At 51.7% G+C, this 20,957-nt stretch overlaps 1 protein-coding gene across 3 annotated transcripts; it reads left to right on the top strand.

Annotated features, from left to right (window-relative positions):
- The first annotated feature begins 641 nt into the window (after window positions 1-641).
- Window positions 642-18,095, top strand: Insrr (insulin receptor related receptor). Of its 3 annotated transcripts, XR_009590146.1 has the most exons (23): window positions 642-1,187; window positions 3,929-4,477; window positions 5,932-6,235; window positions 6,319-6,461; window positions 6,647-6,791; window positions 7,483-7,697; window positions 7,837-7,963; window positions 10,683-10,921; window positions 11,338-11,505; window positions 11,579-11,774; window positions 11,912-11,953; window positions 12,030-12,235; window positions 12,370-12,506; window positions 12,587-12,749; window positions 12,885-12,990; window positions 13,577-13,629; window positions 14,791-15,020; window positions 15,376-15,486; window positions 15,591-15,750; window positions 15,991-16,120; window positions 16,237-16,371; window positions 17,119-17,863; window positions 17,974-18,095. XR_009590146.1 is itself a non-coding variant. In XM_021662539.2 (22 exons), the coding sequence occupies exons 1-22, from the start codon at window positions 1,103-1,105 to the stop codon at window positions 17,357-17,359; spliced, it is 3,885 nt and encodes a 1,294-aa protein (XP_021518214.1). In that variant the 5' UTR covers window positions 642-1,102; the 3' UTR covers window positions 17,360-18,095. The 3 variants fall into 3 exon arrangements, 2 of the variants coding, with proteins under 2 accessions (XP_021518214.1, XP_021518215.1); XM_021662539.2 differs by having other exon boundaries at window positions 17,119-18,095; XM_021662540.2 differs by lacking the exon at window positions 17,974-18,095 and having other exon boundaries at window positions 17,123-17,261.
- Window positions 18,096-20,957: the final 2,862 nt, after the last annotated feature.

Raw genomic sequence — 20,957 nt, forward strand, 5'->3', positions numbered from 1 at the left:
TAGCTAAGGTAGTCTTTGGGGCAGATAGCTTTCTGCGCCAAGCTACAGCACGAACAGCCCCCCAAGCGCTTCCAAACAAGTACACATACAGGGGCCACCAAGCATCCTAAATTCTCAAAAGGAACTAAAAATGAAGGCGGAATCTCACAGAAAGATGGCTCTTATCGTGGAGATCAGAGCCAGAACCAAGGGACTTGGCGGAGACATACCCCACGCCAAGGGGCTCTGGTCCAAGTGGCCTCGGGAGGCTCGGAGGGGCTGCGAGAGGCGAGGCTGAGGTCTCTAGGTTCTGCGAGCGGAGTCCGACCTGTCCAGACTGCCGGAGGTCACCTGTTGGACTCCAGAACCACTGCTCTTCAAACCAGGCGCCCAGCGGCTCCGTCCCGATCTGCAGCGAGTGGAGGGGTGCTAGAGGTGAGAGAGAAGTTGCCAAGGAGTGAGGAATGGGAGTTCAGTTCTTGGCCCCCAACCCCTTCGGCACTGTGGTCTTATTTCCCCAACATATCTGTCCCCCACCACCCTCAGTTGACAGGCTAAATATTTTTACTTGACTTAGTGGGAGGGGCGGAGAGAACGGGGAAGTCGGCACAAACCAATCCCAATCCGTTTCTGGAAAGGGTGGGAGTTGGGCGAGGTGCCTGCGCTCCTGCCTCAGGAGCCGCCCCAGAGGCTGAGGTCTGAATGCCCAGGAGGTCCGCGGAGTCCCGGGTGGAGTCCCGTGCGACTCCGGACCCCGCTGCCTCCTCCGGGGTGCTCCGGGGCGCTACGGGGCGCTACAGGGCGCTCCGCTCCACCTCCGCTCTGGACTGTCCAGCCTCTGGACCTTTGTGGTCTGAATCCTGGGTCAATTTCTTCCTCTGAAGGCCTCTCTGAGGCTGTCCTGCTTCTCTCTGCCTCTGTTCCCATCTCCGTCTCCAGATCACACTGAAGCTATCTCCAACTGCCTGATGCAGGTTTTATTTCCTCTAATCTGAGATTCTTTTCTATCTTCTGTCTCTACTTGAGATTTCTAATCCCTTTGTCCTGTGTGACTCCCTCCACTCTGGAACCTGGGTCTGCATCCTCCTTTCTCCCTGGAAGACACCTGAAAGAAAATCAGGTCATGGCAGTGGCTGCCCTGTGGCCCTGGGGAGTACACCTGCTTATGAGCCTGCTGTCCTTGGGATCTGGCCTGGACACACTAGAGGGTGAGTCCCCAGCAACGCCCTTCAACCCCATCTCCCTCCCAGAACACCTATACTCGTTTGTTTGGGTTTTTATTTTTCAAGACGGGGTTTATCTTCATAACCCTGGCTGTTCTAAAACTAGATCTGTAGACCAGGCTGACCTCGAATTTAGAGTTCCACCTGCCTCTGCCTCCCTAGAGCTGGGATTAAAGTTGTGTGCCACGACATCTGATTTCTACTTAATCTTTCTTTATTGGACCATGAAGACTAGGATTAGCCCTCAGAAGGACTTTTCACCAGCTAGAACTGGCATCTGAAGAGTTTCCCCGCCCTCTCAGCTCCCTAAGCATTAAGGAATTGGAAATGGAATGAACAGATGTTCTGCAATCCATTTCTGTTTGTGAAACCATGATCCCAGTAAAGTCTGAGTTTGAACCAAAATGAGACTCTAAGAATTAGAAGTCATTTTAAAGGGCCACTGAATGTTAAGGGCAGGGTGAGACCAACAACTGAAAACCAGGCACCATTAAGCAACTTAACCTATTGTGTATAGTAGGCTCGGAGAAGCAGACCCAGACCCTGAGCTCTGGCATCCCAGCTTTAGTCCATGTCCCCCCACCAGCTATCCAAGAGAGGACTGCCTCTCCTCCATGCCTCAGTGCTATTCCTCAAATACACATTTCCCACCAAAGGCATCTGTGGAGTGGGAGTGGGAACATCAGACCAAGTGGCCCTCAGAGGGTTGCCAGGGGCTATGTGGGAAAAGGTAGCAGCAGAAGAGGAAAGATTAAATGTACCACTCCATCATCAATCTCCCTTTGTCCTCCATTCAGAGAAAGCTTGGGAACCCAGCACTCTGAGACTGTAAAGGGTCTTAGGATGCTCTCCTAAAGCTCCCAGGATCAAGGCAGGGCTCCCCTTTCTGTACAGATAATACAACTGGACTTGGGGTGAGGTGTGGTCTGAAAGGGACCATCACAGAAGATTTGCAATGCATGGTGATCTGCCTGAGGGTCCTACCCCTTCCCCTTCTGTGCCAGGACACTGCACAGCAGATGCCAGGCAGGAGCCCAGTTGTCAAAATAAAGCAAGCATATCTTGGGACTCAGTGTTTGGCCAACAGGCCCAGCTGTTGTTTCCCAGTGAAGCTCTACTTGGGGCTTGGCCTGAGGAAAGGCAGGGGTTAATCTTTAGAGGTCTTAGATTTGTTTTTCCAATGTCTCACATTAGGGGAGCTCTGGAGAGGATAAGGCATGATGGGAAGTGGGCACCTGAGGGAACCCCCCCACCTGCCTCAAAGAGTCTAATTGGCTTTCACAGAGGGAACAGAAGTGTTTTTCCTTCTTTTCCTTTCTGTGTATGTACCTGCCTTCACTATTGTGCTCCCAAGTATATGGGCATCTGTGCATGCACACATACAACAGCTGACAGTCAAGCATAGACTACAGAGAGAAGGTACAGGGAGGAAGAATTCCTGTCTCCCACCCCATCCCTATCAGCCTTGAGAAGCCCTAAGCCAGGGACTAGGATGGCCTGTGTGGGAAAATGTGGGGTGTGGTAGCAGTGTGCGCGTGCGTGCATGCGTGCGTGCGTGCGATAAGTATACCTGAATGTTAAACTGAAGCATTCAGACTTGCTTATATGAAGACCCTGCAAGCTCTCCTTAGGAGGAAGTGAGGCCAAGCACCCAGCCCCCATATGGAAACAAGCCTGAAGGCCTTGAGAATAGAAAAGCAAATGGGTGGGTCCCAAAGAAAGAGCAGATTTAGTATCTATATGTTCACAGTCCATGGTTCCCCAGTCCCAGTCCTGAGCTGGATACCATGGGGGATGCAAAGTTGACCTAGAACAGCCAGAATCTTGAAGAGAGTGTAAGCAGCCATGCTGAGCAGTACACAAGGTATCCCTGTGACTGCTGAACTAAGGGAAATGACCCCTGAAGGGAAACGGATGCAGGGTTAGAGAGCTCTAGCAAGGACACTGGGACCCAGGATTACAGGCCAAAGACCTTTGTAGGTTTGAGGCTAGAGAGGTGAATGGGGACAAGCTTGTCTACACCCCAAAATGTTAGGTTAAGGAAGTGAAATGAGGGCCTCTGCTCTGGCAAAGAGGAACTACAGAATGTCCTTTCAAAAGCAGAAAAGACTTAGATACCATTGGGCTGGCTCCTGAGGACCAAAGCTCAGCCTGTACTTCCCAGGCACAATGTGCACTCATTTTTTCACCATTCACTAAGCACCATACTTGTGTCAGGCACTATACGTGAACTAGGGTATAGCAGTGAGTTAAACAAAAATATCTGCCTTTATGAGGCTTGCAATGAGCAAAATAAATATGCAAATTATATAAAGTTAGTTGAGAGTTACAGGGAAACAGGGTGTGGTACATAGACTCAGAAGACAGAGGCAGAAGGACAGAGCTCCAGGCTACCAGAGCTACACAGTAAGATCCTGTCTCAAAACACCGTGGTCTGGGGATGGGACTCAACAATAAGGTGTTTGCCTAGCCAGCACTGACCCCGCCAAAAGAGCAGGACAGTCTTCACCGTGGTGATTTAGGGAGGCAAGGAGTCATGTAAGGGAACGTGTTCCATTTTCAGGAACAGAAGACCCTAAACTAGGCGTCTGTCTGCTTGTTTGGGAGGAGACAACTCTTCATTAGAGCACAACTTGGTTCCCTCCACTCTGCCCCACCAGCGGAGCTGCCAGGATAGGGTTCTTGGTCTGTACTGTACTCATTTGCCTGCCCACATGTGCCCACAGTGTGTCCCAGCCTGGATATCCGCTCCGAGGTTACAGAGCTTCGTCGCCTGGAGAACTGCAGTGTGGTGGAGGGCCACCTGCAGATCCTTCTCATGTTTGCTGCCACCGGAGAGGACTTCCGGGGCCTCAGCTTCCCGAGCCTCACCCAGGTGACCGACTACCTGCTGCTGTTCCGAGTCTACGGTCTGGAGAGCCTTCGAGACCTCTTTCCCAACCTGGCCGTGATCCGAGGTGCACGCCTCTTCCTGGGCTATGGGCTCATCATCTTTGAGATGCCCCACCTAAGGGACATTGGGCTGCCGTCGCTGGGGGCCGTGCTTCGTGGGGCTGTGCGTGTTGAGAAAAACCAGGAACTGTGCCATCTCTCCACCATTGACTGGGGCCTGCTGCAGCCTGCACCTGGTGCCAACCACATTGTAGGGAACAAGGGCGAGGAGTGTGCTGATGTATGCCCTGGTGTGCTGGGTGCTGCTGGTGAGCCCTGTGCAAGAACCACCTTCAGTGGGCACACTGACCACAGGTGCTGGACATCCAGCCACTGTCAGAGAGGTGGGCATTTCCACAGAAGGTAGCTGTAGCCATAGGGAGGCAGGGCTGGGTGAGGTAGAGCCACACTTTGCTGTCCCACCTTTAGCTATTTGTTTTTTTGTTTTTGTTTTTGAGACAACATATAATGTAGCCTAGGCTGGCCTGAAGCTTGACATGTAGCTGAGGTTGGCTTTGAACACCTAACTGCTCTGTCTCCATCTCCTAAGTGCTGAGTATGCCTGGCTTGCTGCCATTGTTTTTAAATACCCTTCTAATGAGGCAGGTACCCTCATTATCCCATTTTACAGGAAAGGAAACAGATGTTCAGAGAAACTAAATAACTGATGTGACATCAGGCAGGCACAGGGTAGGTAAGGAGGGGATTTGGAAAGAGGGTAGATACCAGGGTACAGAAATCAGCATTCTGAGGCAGAAGCCAAGGATGCACCTCTGCTCACTAGCCGGGTTCATCTGGCATCTCTGTGCCTGTCTCCTCTGAGCTGTGGTAGGGTGTGGGTGGGAGCCTACACAGCATTGAACAGAACCAGGACTATAGTTTCAGTAAAAGTGGTCTCAGCCAAGGTGATCAAGCTGGTAGCGCTGAAATAGGCAGATGAGGTGCTAAGGACAGAGAGGAGAAGGAAGGACAGGAAAAGGCAAGCCTGTGACCTTGGAAGTCCACCCAGAGGCAGAAGGAAAGCAGTGGAGAAAGTGGGGAGGGAAGTAAGGCTTTCCAGGATCCAGGAGCAGATCTGGGGTTCTCTAGTCTTTCTCATGAAGCTCATACAGCTCAAGGTCTGCCCCCCTCACCTCTAGCCTCAGCTCCGGGCAGGAGAATAACCAGATCCCTGCTGTATCGGCAGTGAGCTGCCTCCCTGTTGGCTGTAAACACAGCTGCTGCATGTCCTCTTAATTTGTGTACCATGTCAACAGGCCCAGGCTGGACACACCTTGCCCTGGCCTAGCTGATCAGGCATAGCCAGCTGTTTCCCCTTGGCACCATACCAAGCCACCACAGGATAGCCTAGACAGAGCAGCAGGCTGCAGAGCAGCAATGCTGATGGGGGAGGTCACTGCTCCATCCTGGGGTCTCTCTTTTTTCTTTATCTGAGGGAGGGCCTCTCTGTGTACCCTCTGCTGGACTAGAACTTGCTATGCAGACCAGGCTAGCCTCAAACTCACAGAGATTCATCACCCTCTGCTTCCCAAGTGCTGGGATTAAAGGAATGCATCCCAGCCCAGCTTGAGTTCTGATACTCTCAAGGAGGTGCTGTGGGAGCTGGAGCACACAGACAGGCCCCATGCTTGTCTTCAAGCATCCATGATGCAAACAAAAACAAAGTTAGTAGTGTAATCTGGACCAGAGATATCTGGCACTGAGAGTGTTACCGTAAGGTTCAGTGAGCCAGGGTTGGAAAAGGGCATCACTGAGGGTTCCCAAGGGGTAGGTAAGGTCTGATGTCCTTTGCCTGCAGTGTGTCCCTGCCCCCGTGGTCTGGCCTGCACAGCAGATGGTGAGTGCTGCCACAGTGAATGTCTGGGCGGCTGCAGCCAGCCTGAAGACCCTCGGGCCTGTGTAGCTTGCCGCCACCTCTCCTTCCAAGGAGTCTGCCTGCAGGCCTGCCCCCCAGGCACCTACCAGTATGAGTCCTGGCGCTGTGTCACTGCTGAGCTCTGTGCCCATCTACGCGAGGTGCCTGGCCACGCAGCTGCCTTTGGCATCTACCAGGGCAGCTGCCTGGCTCAGTGCCCTCCAGGCTTCACCCGTAATGGCAGCAGGTGAGAGGGGTAGCCCTGGGGTGTTTGGGAGACCCAAGCAGTCTCATCAGCCCAAGGCTTAGGTGATTTGCTTGTCCTGCCAGCATTTTCTGCCACAAGTGTGAGGGGCTGTGCCCCAAAGAGTGCAAGGTCGGCACAAAGACCATCGACTCTGTCCAAGCCACACAGGACCTGGTGGGCTGCACCCACGTGGAGGGGAGCCTCATCCTCAACCTTCGCCAAGGCTGTCAGTACCCTTCCTGGTCATGCCCTTCCTGGCCACACTCTCCTGCCTGCCTGTATTTCTTGCATGGCTTCCCCTCACCCAGGGTCCTATCCCTTTGTTCCTACCTCCTTTGTCCCTCCAGCTTCCTACCCTGTAGACCCTCACATTCCCTGGCCTTGCTGCAGCCCTATCTTCCTCATCCCCAGACAACCTGGAGCCAGAGCTTCAACGCAACCTGGGGCTCGTGGAGACCATCACCGGCTTCCTCAAAATCAAGCACTCTTTTGCACTCGTGTCCCTGGGCTTTTTCAAGAACCTGAAACTAATCCGGGGAGATTCCATGGTGGACGGGTAAGGGTCCTCGGCATCCTCAGAACAATGGTGAAGACAATGGGCTCTGAAATTAGTTTGCTGTGTGAGTTTGGGGAGGTTTCTTGAGTTCTCTGGTCTGGTTTTTCTTCTGTAATAGGAAGCTTGTTCTAGGATTGTGTTTGCTACTTACGATGTTGTATGTAAAGCGTGTTACACAGTGGCTAGCACACAGTACATACAATAATAGTTTCAGGCTGTTCCTTAAGGAAGGACCTGACAGTTAAGTTGCAGAATGAATCTTCCGGGTTGTAAAACCACTCCTACCACCTAGCCACCAAGGCCTCCTCACGAAGAAGCCAGTGTTTTTTTCAAAATAAAAAGAGGTTTAAATTGTCATCAGTCAAGTGGCTCCTCTGTCTCCTGGCATATGAATGTGGCTCCCTCCCCAGGAGTACTCACAGCCAAGCTGGCCAGGCATAGCTTCTGTGGCCCAAGCCAGTGCTCAGTTAAAGTGAGATGAAGGAGCGCCAAGGCGAGCGTCTGGCCCCTTCACCACATGACACTGCTGGTCAGTGGTGAAGAGCAGGTGCCCCGAGGCCCCTCGTGAATGTGAGTGAGCTGCAAATTACAACTGTGCCCAGTGCAGCCTCTGCGGGGGAACCCATGAGCCAGTCCCTCTCCTGCCCCAGCCCCTGGCACTTTCCGGAGCAAGGCACCCGGCTTTCTCCAGGAACTACACTCTGTATGTGTTGGACAACCAGAACCTGCAACAGTTGGGGTCCTGGGTGGCTGTGGGACTCACCATTCCGGTGGGCAAAATGTACTTCGCCTTCAACCCGCGCCTCTGCTTGGAGCACATCTACCGACTGGAGGAGGTTACAGGGACCAGAGGTCGGCAGAGCAAGGCTGAGATCAACCCTCGCACCAACGGAGATCGAGCTGCCTGTAAGGCCCCCCCAGCCTAAGTGCACACAAGGCAACACACACACTTGCACTAAAACACCCGAGGAGGTTAGCGCCGGGGGTGAGCGTGGGCCCGTGGCAGGTGTGCGGAGAGCGGGTGCTTTTCTTTTGCTCCATGCAGGTCAGACTCGCACCCTGCGCTTTGTGTTCAACCTCACTGAAGAGGACCGCATCCTGCTGCGATGGGAGCGTTACGAGCCTCTGGAGGCCCGGGACTTGCTCAGCTTCATCGTCTACTACAAGGAGTCGTGAGTAGAACGTGGCACCAGACCCTGATTTCTTTTTTATTTATTTCATTTTATTTTCGAGACAGGATCTCACTACATCAATTAGCCTACAATTCTCAAAGATTCTCCTGCCTCAACCCCAGCCTCCAAGAATGCTGGGATTCCAGGCCTGCATACTATGCAGAGTCCAATTATTTTCAAGACCAAAGGAGAAGAAAACATAGCCCCGCTGGACTAGGGAGAGCCAGAAAGCTAGCACCCCCAAAAGTATACCCAGCCTGGATCTGTCTCATCTTCTTTGGTCCTCTGTGCCTCAGTTTCTCCCCACCAAGTAAAATGAAGAGGACAGCAAGGGTTTCTGAGAACCCAGGAGATCATTCTAGAAAAGCTTGGCTAATTAAGCTTCAATTTACTGTGCTAACAGTCTCTGCTGACCACATGCGCTTGACCCAGCAGCGGTTTGGAAAGGACCCACTAATTTGGCCACTTCTATGAGCATCTTTACCAACATCTCATTAAAGCCTGAGGAAAGAAAGGGGCAGGGACCAACCTTCCTTTCTCTCTCTCTGTCTCTTTCTCTCGGTCTCTGTCTCCCTCTGTATCTGTTTTGTCTTTGTCTGTTTCTGTCTCTGTCTCTCTGTGTCTCTGTCTTTCTCTCTGTCTTGTCTTTCTGTCTGTTTCTGTCTTTCTCTGTATCTGTCTTGTCTCTCTGTTTCTGTCTGTCTCTCTCTGTATCTGTCTTGTCTCTCTATTTCTGTCTCTGTGTCACTGTCTCTGTCTCTCCCCCTCAATAAGACAGTGTTTCAGTATGTGGCCCTAGCTGTCCTGGAACTCTCTGTGGGCTAAGCTGGCCTCAAACTCACAGAGATCTACCTACATCTACATCCTGAGTGCTGGGAGTAAAGACATGCACCACTACCGCCCAACCCTTTCTTTTTCTTAAAATGGTCCTTATGTATTCTGGCTAGCCTCAACCTCTTTGAACTTATCCTCCTGCTTCCAACCCCAAGTGCTAGGTTTACGGAAGTGTATCACATATCCTGTTCAAGTTGTTCAAGGATCAAACTCAGGGTGAAGTGCATGCCAGTCAAACTCTACCAACTGGGCTACACTCCAGCCCAGAAGGGGCTAATTCTTTGGAGAGAGTGGACTGACCTGAGCAGGAGAGATATCACAAGAAGGACTTCTCCCAAAACAAGTCACTGAATCCTGGTCCAATTCTGGCTCTGAGCCAGGCCTACTTGGTGTGCCATACCTTACAAGGCATCTTCCCTCCTGGCACCCACTCTGTGACCGTCATACCAGCTCCCTAAGCATCCCACTTCTGAGTTCTAGCAAGAACAGGTCCTCCTGCCGCCCCTCATCTCCTGCCCCAAGTCTGTCCATGGGGCTGCAGTGATGGCTCAGTGGATAAAGCAGGTTTTGCTACACAAGCCTGAGGAGCTGGAGTTCAGATCCCCAGCACTCATATTAAAGCCAGGTGTACGTCAGTCACACCAGCACTGGAGGACAGAGACAGAAAGACCCTGGAGGCTCACTAGCAGAGAAAAGCTGCAGGTTAGTGAGAGACCCTATCTCAAAATGTAAGGTGCAAGTGACTGAGGAAGGAATCTCAGTGATCTCCACACAGGCTGGCACTAGTGAGGGCATCCCCACACATGTAGCACCACCACACACATGCAGGTGCGCAATCGCACACACGCGCACACACACATACACATACACACTTTTTGACCCTGGTCAGCATAATTCCACCCCCCGCCTCCCAGAAAAGAAGCAGATACCCTGATCATGGATTTGCTGCCTCACAGCAAATTAGTCAAACCTGCTGACTAATGTCTTCCATACAGTCCTCCCTTCCGTTGCTCAGGAGCCAGCCCTCCTTATATCTATGCAGCCTATTCTGTCTCTCCAAGGCCTGCCTCTGGCCTAACCCCCAACGTCTGCCTCAATTGTTCCCTTGAGTCAGTGGGTCTTGGCTTTTGGGGGTCTACTTTGAAGACTTTTGAGCTAGCTGTGTGTGATGACACACACCTTTAATCCCAGTACTCAGAGGCAGAGGCAGGTGCATCTCTGAGTTCGAGGCCAGCCTGGTCTACATAGAGAACTCCAGAACAGCATAAAAGCTAGAAAGCCACCTCTAGAAAGGCATTTCTCAAAGCACAAACACATGCAGAACTGTGCTTACAGTTTGGGAGGTTCCTAGACTCCCAAAGGCTATGCAGAGGCCTTGGTTACAACACTGCTCACTGGGTGGCGTGGTGCAGGCTATTGATCCCAGCAAACACTCAGGAGGCTGACCAGGAGGGAAGGTTCAAGACTAGACTGGGCTACTTGGAAATACTCCCTAAAACAAAATAAAACAAAACAAAAGCACTGTGCTGTTCTTGACAGGAGCTTGCTCTACCAATCCTAGCTCCAGGTCACCTCACTAGAGCTGAGAATGAGCTGCTCTGTTTGACCATACCCACTTCTAGGGACTGTTTAAAAAGAATTCAAACTGTTTGTTTTTGCTATTCTCATTAAGACAAAAGCTCAATAATTCTTACTAGAGATTAAAAATATTTCATTACTATTTGTGATGTATGGCTAAGATCATAAGCCCCATAGGGTAGGTGAATTGGCTGGAATTACATGCATGGGGGGAAATGGCTATGACAATCCTGAGTAGTTGGGCAGGAGAGAGAAAGAGCTTGGAGATGGGCCTGAGCCACACACACACACACCCCCTGCCATGCAGTCCATTCCAGAATGCCACAGAACACGTGGGTCCAGATGCCTGTGGAACCCAGAGTTGGAACCTGTTGGATGTGGAACTGCCTCTCAGCCGCACCCAGGAGCCGGGGGTGACCCTAGCCCCCCTTAAGCCCTGGACACAGTACGCCGTGTTTGTGCGGGCCATCACACTGACCACCGCTGAGGACAGCCCCCATCAGGGAGCCCAGAGCCCCATTGTCTACCTTCGAACATTGCCTGCAGGTAAGCTGAGGGCTCGGGCATGAGGTAGACAGAGGCACCAGACACAGAGACAGTAGCACCCTGGAGGACAGGAGGTCCTTTTGCACTATGGGGCATTCACTGAGCCTTGGGGGAAGCTGGAGTTGGACTTGTGGCAGCTGAGTGAAGTCAAAGGCCTGTGAAGGACTGAGAATACCCAGTGTTGAGCTTCTGTATTGCTTCCCCAAGGTTGGGACCAGGCTCAGGTGGGAGATTGCTTTGTCTGCCATGGAAAGCCTGGGTTTCATACATCCTATTTTCTGAAACAGAGAAAACACAGAATGATTCCCAGGGAAGGAGGGCTCTGGAAAGGGAGGATGAACCAGAGGCGGGAGCTCGTCAGCACACAGCATTGGGAAGGGTCACACCCCTGAGTGGCACCCTTTTCGTGTTCCTAGCACCCACGGTGCCCCAACACGTCATCTCCACCTCCAACTCCTCCTCACACCTTCTGGTGCGCTGGAAGCCGCCGGCCCGGCGCAATGGAAATGTCACCTACTACCTGGTGCTGTGGCAGCGGCTAGCAGAGGACAGCGACCTCTACATTAATGACTACTGCCATCGCGGTACGCACCTCAGGCCGGGAGTGCCTGTAGTGGCGGGTGGAGCACGGCCCTGACTTCTCTCTTCTGGCCACAGGTTTGCGGCTGCCCACCAGCAGCCACGACACAAGCTTCGACCGTGAAGACCCAGCACTGGAGGCTGAGCCGGAGCAAGGCTGCTGTCCTTGCCAACACTCACCTCCTGGGCAGGCCTTGCCGACAATGGAGGCACAGGACACCACGTTCCAGAAAAAGTTTGAAAACTTCCTACACCACGCCATCACTATCCCCAAGTGCGACCTGGTTGGGAGGGCCTGAGGGGTGGTACTCAGAGAGGGAGGAACCTTGTGGGAGGGGCCTGGCCTTGGCGCTAGTGGGTTTGGAGGCTGCAGAGCATACTGAAGTTGAGCATGTCCCCTGGCTTCCCCAGGGCCCCCTGGAAAGTGACATCCATCAACAAGAGCCCCCAAAGGTGAGCTGAAACGAGCACGGGGACAGCGGAGGGACTCTGGGAATAGGCCTTAGGTCTCTGACCCATCTGTTTCCAGGGACCGCAGGGAAGCTGGCCTTCTCAGATTGGGGAACAACTCGGATTTTGAGATTCAAGAGGACAAGGTTCCCCGGGAGCGAGCAGTGCTGAGCGGCTTGCGTCACTTCACAGAATACAGGATTGACATCCATGCCTGCAACCACGCGGCACACACCGTGGGCTGTAGTGCTGCCACCTTCGTCTTTGCACGCACCATGCCACATAGTAGGTGCCCCTGTAACCAGCAGAGCATGTCTACCCTCCCGCTAGTCTCACCCTGTTCACCCTTCCTGGTTCCCATGATTGTGGAACTTCAGTGTAGCCTGGGTTTGAATGTGAATGAGAGCAACCTCTTGCAGGAGAGGCTGATGGCATCCCAGGGAAGGTTACCTGGAAGGCAGCTGGCAAGAGCAGTGTCATCTTGCATTGGCTTGAGCCACCTGACCCCAATGGGCTCATCCTCAAGTATGAAATCAAGTACCGCCGGCTGGGAGAGGTAGGTACCGAGGCACTCCTCTCCCAGTCTGAGCCTGTCCCTCCACCCCATTCCCAGCCTGATGTCTGTTCCACCCGCAGGAGGCCACCGTGCTTTGTGTGTCCCGACTTCGCTACGCCAAAGTTGGCGGGGTCCACCTGGCCCTGCTGCCCCCTGGCAACTACTCTGCTAGAGTGCGAGCCACCTCCCTGGCCGGCAATGGCTCCTGGACAGAAGGTGTGGCCTTCTACATCAACGGCGCAGGTAAGACGGACTTGCTTCCCACTCTGTCCAGCTGGTCTGTGCCCACCGTCAGCCCCGCCTACCACCACTCTCCAGTGCTGCCACTGAAGCAGCTTCCACCCTGACCTGTCACTGTTTCCCACACTCCACCACCAGAGGAAGAGGATGCTGGGGGACTGCGCATCCTCCTCACCGTCACCCCTGTGGGGTTCATGCTGATCATCATGCTTGCTGCCCTTGGGTTCTTCTACAGCAAGAAGAGGTAATGACAAGTCCCACATATTCCCACCCCATTCTCTCCCTTAGCCATCACATAGGGACAGCACAGTCACAGGGCAATAGTTTAGATAACAGAAAGGACTTCCCTAAAGACACTAAGTTTTTCCCTGGAACACACAGAGACATGCTGTGCACACACGAGAAAAGAAGTGCTGCCCTAATTTGAAACTAACCTCTTAGTTAGGGTGACAATTCATCCTTGTTAACCTGGACATGTCTTATATCCCAAGAAACCCCTTGGTGTGGGCATCTGGGACTATTGGCTTCCACACCCTTAGCTCCAGCTGAGAAATAATGAAGCTGGTTCTGCTGTGAGGAGGAAAGACTGGAGCCCTAGTATGTGCTTATATAGATGTCATCACCTACCCCAGGGCTGAGCACAAGAGGGCCTAAAGAGAGGACATCCCCTTTTCTACCCCTGGCTTTACCTATTCTCAGCCTATTTGGTCCCAGGACTAGTACCATGGGCAGCTTGAAAATGCTTGGTACTCCCTAGTGGTCACCTTGATCAGAGCGATGGTGGTCAATACCACCCTGGTGCATTCATTTCCTCCCTGGATCCATTGCAGAAACGGCACGATGTACACGTCTGTGAACCCTGAGTACTTCAGTGCTTCCCACAGTAAGTCCAGGGGCACAGGTGGTATGGGATAGAAGGCAGGAGCGGGAGAGCAGAGTTCCAGAAGCCCTTCTTGGAGGTGGCCTTAGGAGCAGAGCGCTTCAGAAGAGAAGTCAAAGGACTCCATTTTCTACATAAAGTGAACCTGAAATGATGTTGTAGCTTTTGGAAAAGAAGTGGCACCCTAATCTGCTGGTCTAGAGAGATGGCTCAGTGTGTGAAAGTGCTTGCTCTGGGTCTGAATTCCCAGCACTACATAAACACGTGACATCGTTATTTATGCCCGTACCCCCAGCTCTGGTTATAGAGACAGGCAAGGATCTTTCAGAGCTTGTTGCCCAAACCCCTCACAGAGTCTCCAGTTTAAGGGGGGCCTGTATCAATGGACTAACTCAGCACCCAGCAACAACTACAGAAGAACAGATGAAAGCTAAAGAGGTGATTCCCCATTAAAATGCTTGTTAAGAGCACCAGCTGCTCCTGCAGAGGACCTGAGTTCTATTCCAAGCATCCACAGGGCAGCCCACAGCTGTCTGCAATTCTTGTTCCAAGGATCCTATGCCTTCTTCTGGCCCCCACACACATATGCAGGCAGAATACTCATACACTTAAAAATAAGGTGTAAAAATATAATAATAATTAAAATGTTCGCTGTACAAGGATGAGGACTCAAGTTCAGATTGTTTGAATCTCTAGAAATCTTCAGAAATGCTAGATGGACATAGTGGCCCACAAGTAATTCCAACCTCACAGGGAGAAACAGGGATCCCCAGGGCAAACTGGACAGGACTAGGCATATCGGTGAGCTCTGGTTTTGATTTAGAGTCCCTGCCTCAATGAATAAGGAGGAACACACAGAGACATGCACACATGAATGCATGCACACACACATGCTGTGCACACACGAGAAAAGAAGTGCCGCCCTAATTTGAAACTAACAGTGCACTGTTTTCTGTACCAAGGAATCCAGCATGAAACTAGCACATATGCTTTTGTCCTGCCTTTATGTGAATTTATAATTAAATATTAAGGGATTATGATCTCAGCAAACTAGTCCTTTTTCACCACTAAAGTTGGATAATAACTTTAAGGGAAAAAAAAAGAGTCAAGAGGCAGGTGAAAACAGAGAGGGGCACCCTGCTCCTGGCACGCATGTCTTCTCAGTGTACAGCCCTGACGAGTGGGAGGTTCCCCGGGAGCAGATAACCATCATCCGAGAACTGGGCCAAGGCTCTTTTGGGATGGTCTATGAGGGACTGGCACGAGGACTGGAGGCTGGAGAGGAGTCTACACCTGTAGCCCTGAAGACAGTGAATGAGCTGGCCAGTGCTCGGGAGCGCATTGAATTCCTCAAGGAGGCATCTGTCATGAAAGCATTCAAGTGTCACCATGTGGTAAGGCCATAGCTAGGGTAAGGCTATGTGGTGAGAGGGGGAGGACATTACCAGGTCAGGGCTGGGACTACAGTTAACATTTTAATAGGAACACTCTAGAACTGAGATAGTCAGGATCAAGACTCAGCATTGGGTGTCAAGAGAGTTATTAGGGTCTTGATTGGATCAAGGTCAGAGTTGGGCCAAGTTGTGACTGTGATAGGATCAGATATGATCAGGGTTAAGATTTAAGGATTACACTCCCAGTGAGAGTGAAGATGGGCCCTGGGTCAGGTTATCATCACAGTAGGCTGAGGTTTTGGCCCTGTGGATCATGGAGATGGAGGAACCACAGCAAACATCTTTGTCATCTCAGGTTCGTCTCCTGGGTGTGGTGTCTCAGGGCCAGCCAACTCTGGTCATCATGGAGTTAATGACCCGTGGGGACCTCAAGAGCCATCTCCGATCTCTGAGACCTGAGGCAGAGGTTGGAACAAGAAAGACCTGAGCCATAGGAGGCTGGGAATTGAGAAGAGTTGGGCAGAGTGTGGGTGAGGGGTAGTCCTTCACCAGCCTCTCTCTTGCCTATAGAACAACCCTGGCCTCCCACAGCCAGCACTCTGTGACATGATACAGATGGCTGGTGAGATTGCAGATGGCATGGCCTACCTTGCTGCCAAGAAGTTTGTGCACCGGGACCTGGCAGCGCGCAACTGCATGGTGTCCCAGGACTTTACCGTCAAAATTGGTGGTACAGTGTTTACCAGGTGGCCGTAGAGTCTCCATAAGCTAGCCCAGAGACCAGTCCTGGTCCATAGGCTTGACCAGCAGGGCCCCTAACCTCATGTCTCCATCTCCATGTTCAAGAGAAGAAATGGCCTCCGAGACCCTTTGAACTCACACATTCCAGAATGCTTAGTGACTGGGGGTAGAGCTGTTCAGGGACTGTCTTCCGGGAAACCAGTACATGCCCAAAACTCTTGCTTTTTAGACTTCGGGATGACGCGGGATGTGTACGAGACCGACTATTACCGCAAGGGCGGAAAGGGACTGCTGCCCGTGCGCTGGATGGCCCCTGAGTCCCTAAAAGATGGAATCTTCACTACTCACTCAGATGTCTGGTAGGGCCTGACAGGAGGAGGGACTTCCAGGAATGTGCAAGCAGCCTTTGGGAAGGGCTTAGGACTTGCTGGGGGTGCCAAGCAGCCTGATCCAGGCTCTCCTTCATGTTTTCCAGGTCCTTTGGTGTGGTGCTCTGGGAGATTGCGACCCTGGCTGAGCAGCCATACCAGGGTCTATCAAACGAGCAGGTGCTCAAATTTGTCATGGATGGTGGAGTGCTAGAAGAACTGGAGGACTGTCCCCTTCAGCTGTGAGTCATCCCTGCCGCCTGCACCCCCTCCTTCACCCCTGCACTGTGCTCACCACCCTTGATTCTGACCCAACTCCAAAGCTTCTATGTCACTGACTCCCAGTTCTCTGGTTGGTTGGTTTGGGTTTTTTGGTTTTTCAAGACAGGGTTTCTCTGTGTAGCCCTGGCTGTCCTGGAACTCACTTTGTAGACCAGGCTGGCTCAAACTCAGTGGTCCACCTGCCTCTGCCTCTGCCTCCCAAGTGCCGGGATTAAAGGCACCACCACCTAGCCACTACTAGTTCTTTCTTATTTTATTTAAAGATTTATTTATTTTATGTAGATGAGTGCTCTATCTGCATATACACCTGAATCCCAGAAGAGGGTATCAGATCCCAGAAAAGATGGTTATGAGCCACCATGTGGTTGCTGGGAATTGAACTCAGACAGTGCTCTTAACCACTGACCCATCTCTCCAGCCCTATTCCCAGTTCTTTTTGTTCAAGACAGGGCCTCTCTGTGTAGTCCTGGCTATCCTGGACTCACTTTATAGGCCAGGCTGGCCTCAAACTAACAAAGATCCACCTGCCTCTGCCTCTTTGAATGCTGAGACTACAGGCACGTGCCACCATGCCCAGCTTACTCCCAGTTCTTAACTTACCTACTTTCCTCATTTATTCCCCTCTGATCCCTTTCTTTCATTGATACCTCCTATTGGGGAGGCAGGAGTTTGTCTGGGTTCCCTCTAACCCACTTCATGCCCACCAGACAGGAGCTGATGCGATGCTGCTGGCAGCACAGCCCCCGCCTGCGTCCTACTTTCATCCACATCCTGGATCGAATACAGGAGGAGCTTCGGCCCTCTTTCCGACTCTGTTCCTTCTACTTCAGTCCAGAGTGCCAGCGTGGTCAGGCCTCCTTGCTGCCTGCTGAGGCAGAGCCTGACTCCCCACCAACCTCAAAGGGAGCTTCAGACTGTAGACCCCTAAATGGAGACCCAGGACACTAAGGGTCACTCCATTCCCCACCTGAGTGGCCTCCCATAGGCAGAGAAGATAGAACCCAACCTTTATGGCCAGTTGCTTCCCTCTCACTCCCCAGTCTCCCTAGGCAGGTCAAGAATTATCTCAGCACTATCAGAGAGCAGGAGCAAGAAAGGGAGGCATCTGAACTCACAGATGACTCAGAGAGATAACCTGTGAGAAAGCATGAGAGGCCACAGCAGGAGGGACCCTCAGATCACAGGGCAGGCATGTCCTTCCCTCAGAAGAGACACTGTTCAGACTGAGAAAGCTAGTTCACTGGAGACAGGGTCCAGAGATGCGGCCTCTCCAACGCTGGGTCATCAACAGCTTGGGAGCCAATGAGTGGCCAGAGGCAGGTCTGGAGATCTCTTTACTCACTTTGGGACCTGAAGACAAACATTCATGTCCCTGCCCTTTCTTTTCCTGTTCATCTCCTCCCCTCTACCACACATACCAGGACAGAACAGGAAACCTAGGACCCTGGGCAGGTCAGTACCCTCACTTCTCTCCCCCTGCTCTACCCAGGGACCTCAAACTTGGTGCTCCTCCCTCCTTTGCATCAAGGACATCCCTTGATGCACAGTCTGTCCTTTTCCAGTTGTCCCTGGATTGCTAGCCCTGGATGTGAGAGCTTTGTCTCCCTCTCTCCCATCTCCTGCTCAGCCTCTCTGGGGAAGACTGGAGAAAACACAATAAAGCCTGGGGTCTGTTTGTGCTCTGGTCCCAGGCTTCCCACTATCTCTCCATCCACAAGCATGTTGACCCTGCATAGACAACCCTTCTCTTTCCCAAGGTGGCAGTACAGGATAGAAATACTGCTATGAAACATTACCCTGATAAGGACCCCAGCAGCCACAATTGCTATGACAGTGACACAGAACAATGTTGTCATTATGGCACTCATGGCCAGAAGTGGCTGAGACACACAGGGGACCTCTGTATCTGGCCTCTCAGCAAAATCAGGCAGTCCTCCACCACTTTGCATTCTGTCCATGGCTGAATCTGACCAATGGGCAGGTTTTACCCTTCAGGAAAACACAGGACAGACTTTGAGTGGCTAGAACATGGAGAGGAGGAGGGACCCTGTCCTGACTAGTGCCCTAGCCAAGGCAGAGGGCACATGCCAGAGCGGGGTCTGTGTCAAACTTGGTGTGGTTATTCTGGGAGGCCAGAATCTCTGCTTCTGTCCCATATGCCTTTGAAGGGCACTGACTTTGCACAGGGAGTCAGTCCAGGCTTTTATGTCAAGATCAGGTCTCAAAGCTTTTTAGCAGGGTGCACCCAGGCTGCTCTACCCCTGTTTCTCTGACACTCTAGATCGAGGGCTTGCCTGGCATTGTGATTGAAGCAACATTGACCCCTAATGGTTGCTTCCAGAACTGCAGCTATGGGAGACGTGGCCAGTGGGTTATATGGTGAACTCTGGCCCAGCCTGAGCTACAGAGTAAGAATGTTACAAATGTTACAAACAAATAGCCAACCAACTTGAACCCGGAACCTGTACGCTCACACAGCACAGAGATACATGGCAGTATTAGGTCAACCCTGCACCCAAACTCCCAACCTCCTATGCTGCACATCACCTGCTCAGGATGCCAATGTAACCTGGACATAGGGGGAGCTGCAGGAAGGGATGGAGAGTTGAAAGCAGATGCTGATCTTCTATTTGGGGCTCCACCTCAAAAGACAAGAGACAGATGTCAAGCCAGAAGGACAAGTTCTTTTGCTATCTGAGTCCTGAAAAGCAGTAGATTTAACAAGTTAGGAAGAGAAGCTAGAGATTGGACTCCAGTGGGGATTTCCCAACTATGTAGGAGGCTTTGTGGAGGGAAAACATGCCTTCTTTCTCAGAGACAACAGGAGATCTGATAGGTTGGCCTTGGATATCTAGGTTGGTCTAGACATCTACCACATAGAAAGAGGGGTAAACGATCTAAACAGAACAAGAAAGCAACCTCTTGGCTCTCTATTAGCTTCCAAATTCAGACAACTCACAGCCAGCAAAATGGCTGCAGACATGGTAGAGATGACAGAGCATGAAAGAGTGGAATGCTTAGTCATGCCCTCTAGATTGTCTGGGGCCTTGTCACAGCCTGGCCACGAGTCTTTGTAGGGGTAGGGAGAGCAGATTACAGTCCTCTGGGGAGAAAACCCAGGGACCTGAGAAGGCAGTAGAGATGTTTAGTACAGTGATCTTCAGTAGAAACAGAACCAAGACGTTCCCTGCCATAGGCAAGGTGTATCTAGGGACCCCAGAGTGTTGTAGGAAGCAAGCTTGAAGGTCATTAGGAAACTTCTCCATGTGGGTCTGGCCTTCAGTGCTGCCCCTTAGCTAGGGCTGTGAGACTTTCTGTTTACTCATTTCCAGACAGAAAGGGTTCCTTCCTAAGAAAGCACAGGGCCCACCAGGCCTGTCCTCTCAGGATGTGTTAAGCCTGTATCCTCACACAAAATTAGAGCAGAGGAAGGCAGAGAGAAAAGAGAGCTGGATGAGACTGAGAAGACAGACAGAAAGAAATCCAGGGGTTGGAGAGATGGTTCAGCATTGAAGTGCACTTCTCTTCCGGAGGACCCAGTTCAATTCACAGCGCTTCCATCAGGCAGCTCACAACCACCCATAACTCCAGTGCCAGGGGATCTGACACCCTCCTCTGGCCTCTTCAGACACCTGCACGCACATGGTGCACATACATATACTCAGGCACACATAAAAATAAAATTAAAAAAAATTAATCCAGAGGTTATGAAAAAAGATCAAGAAAGGAATGACACAAAAAGAGCAGAGCTGAGCACAGGGTCAGATGGGAAGTGAAGCTGGGGGTGGTTTTAACCTCTAAAAGCCTGTCTGAGAAGACATCAGCTGCTGTGGAAGTAGGCGGGCTGAGGCAGCATGGTGGAGATTTTATGGGGTGGGAAACCCAGGCCTGACATGAGATCATGATGGCATGTGCTTTGTAAGCTCTGGACCACTACTGCCATCATTAGCTAACTTTTTTTTTTTAAGAATATATATCATTTATAGAGCGAAAAGAAAAGGACTTGCTTTTAAAGGGACAGTCTCCTGATCTAGAGGTCAGTGGGGCTGCTGGGCTGTCTCTGCCCTTATTCCCTGCTTTAATACCATGGATTTCTTCTCATTTTTCATACCATGGACCACAGGGTTCTCTCACACACTCTCTCCAAGGGCATTTTTCTTCCCATGATGTGGGCAACGGTAGATTTTCTTGAATTCAAGAATAGCAGTATGACTTTGTAACCCTGTGACATCTTCATCTGGGGAGAGAAAGAGAGGTGGAGGCAGAAACTTGCTAGGGATTCCCAGCCATGGGATGACAGTCCTCTGATTACAGCATCTTTGGGGCCACACATAGTGAAGGACGGTGTCCCCAAAGCTGTTGGATCAGCTTCTGTGTCAGGTGCTGCCAGAGCCACTGTATGCCTGATGTGGCTTCCCGCTCTTATTTTGCATCCACCATGCCTGTGCCCGGTCTAGGCTCCGTTCCCATCCAACCCACCGCCTCTGCTCATCCTCTTCTCGTGTGTATGAAGAATGGACATCACACCCCTTGAAGCCTCCCTCCA

This window comes from Meriones unguiculatus, chromosome 2 (genome assembly GCF_030254825.1).
Source record: "Meriones unguiculatus strain TT.TT164.6M chromosome 2, Bangor_MerUng_6.1, whole genome shotgun sequence".
Taxonomy (NCBI): Eukaryota; Metazoa; Chordata; class Mammalia; order Rodentia; family Muridae; genus Meriones; species Meriones unguiculatus.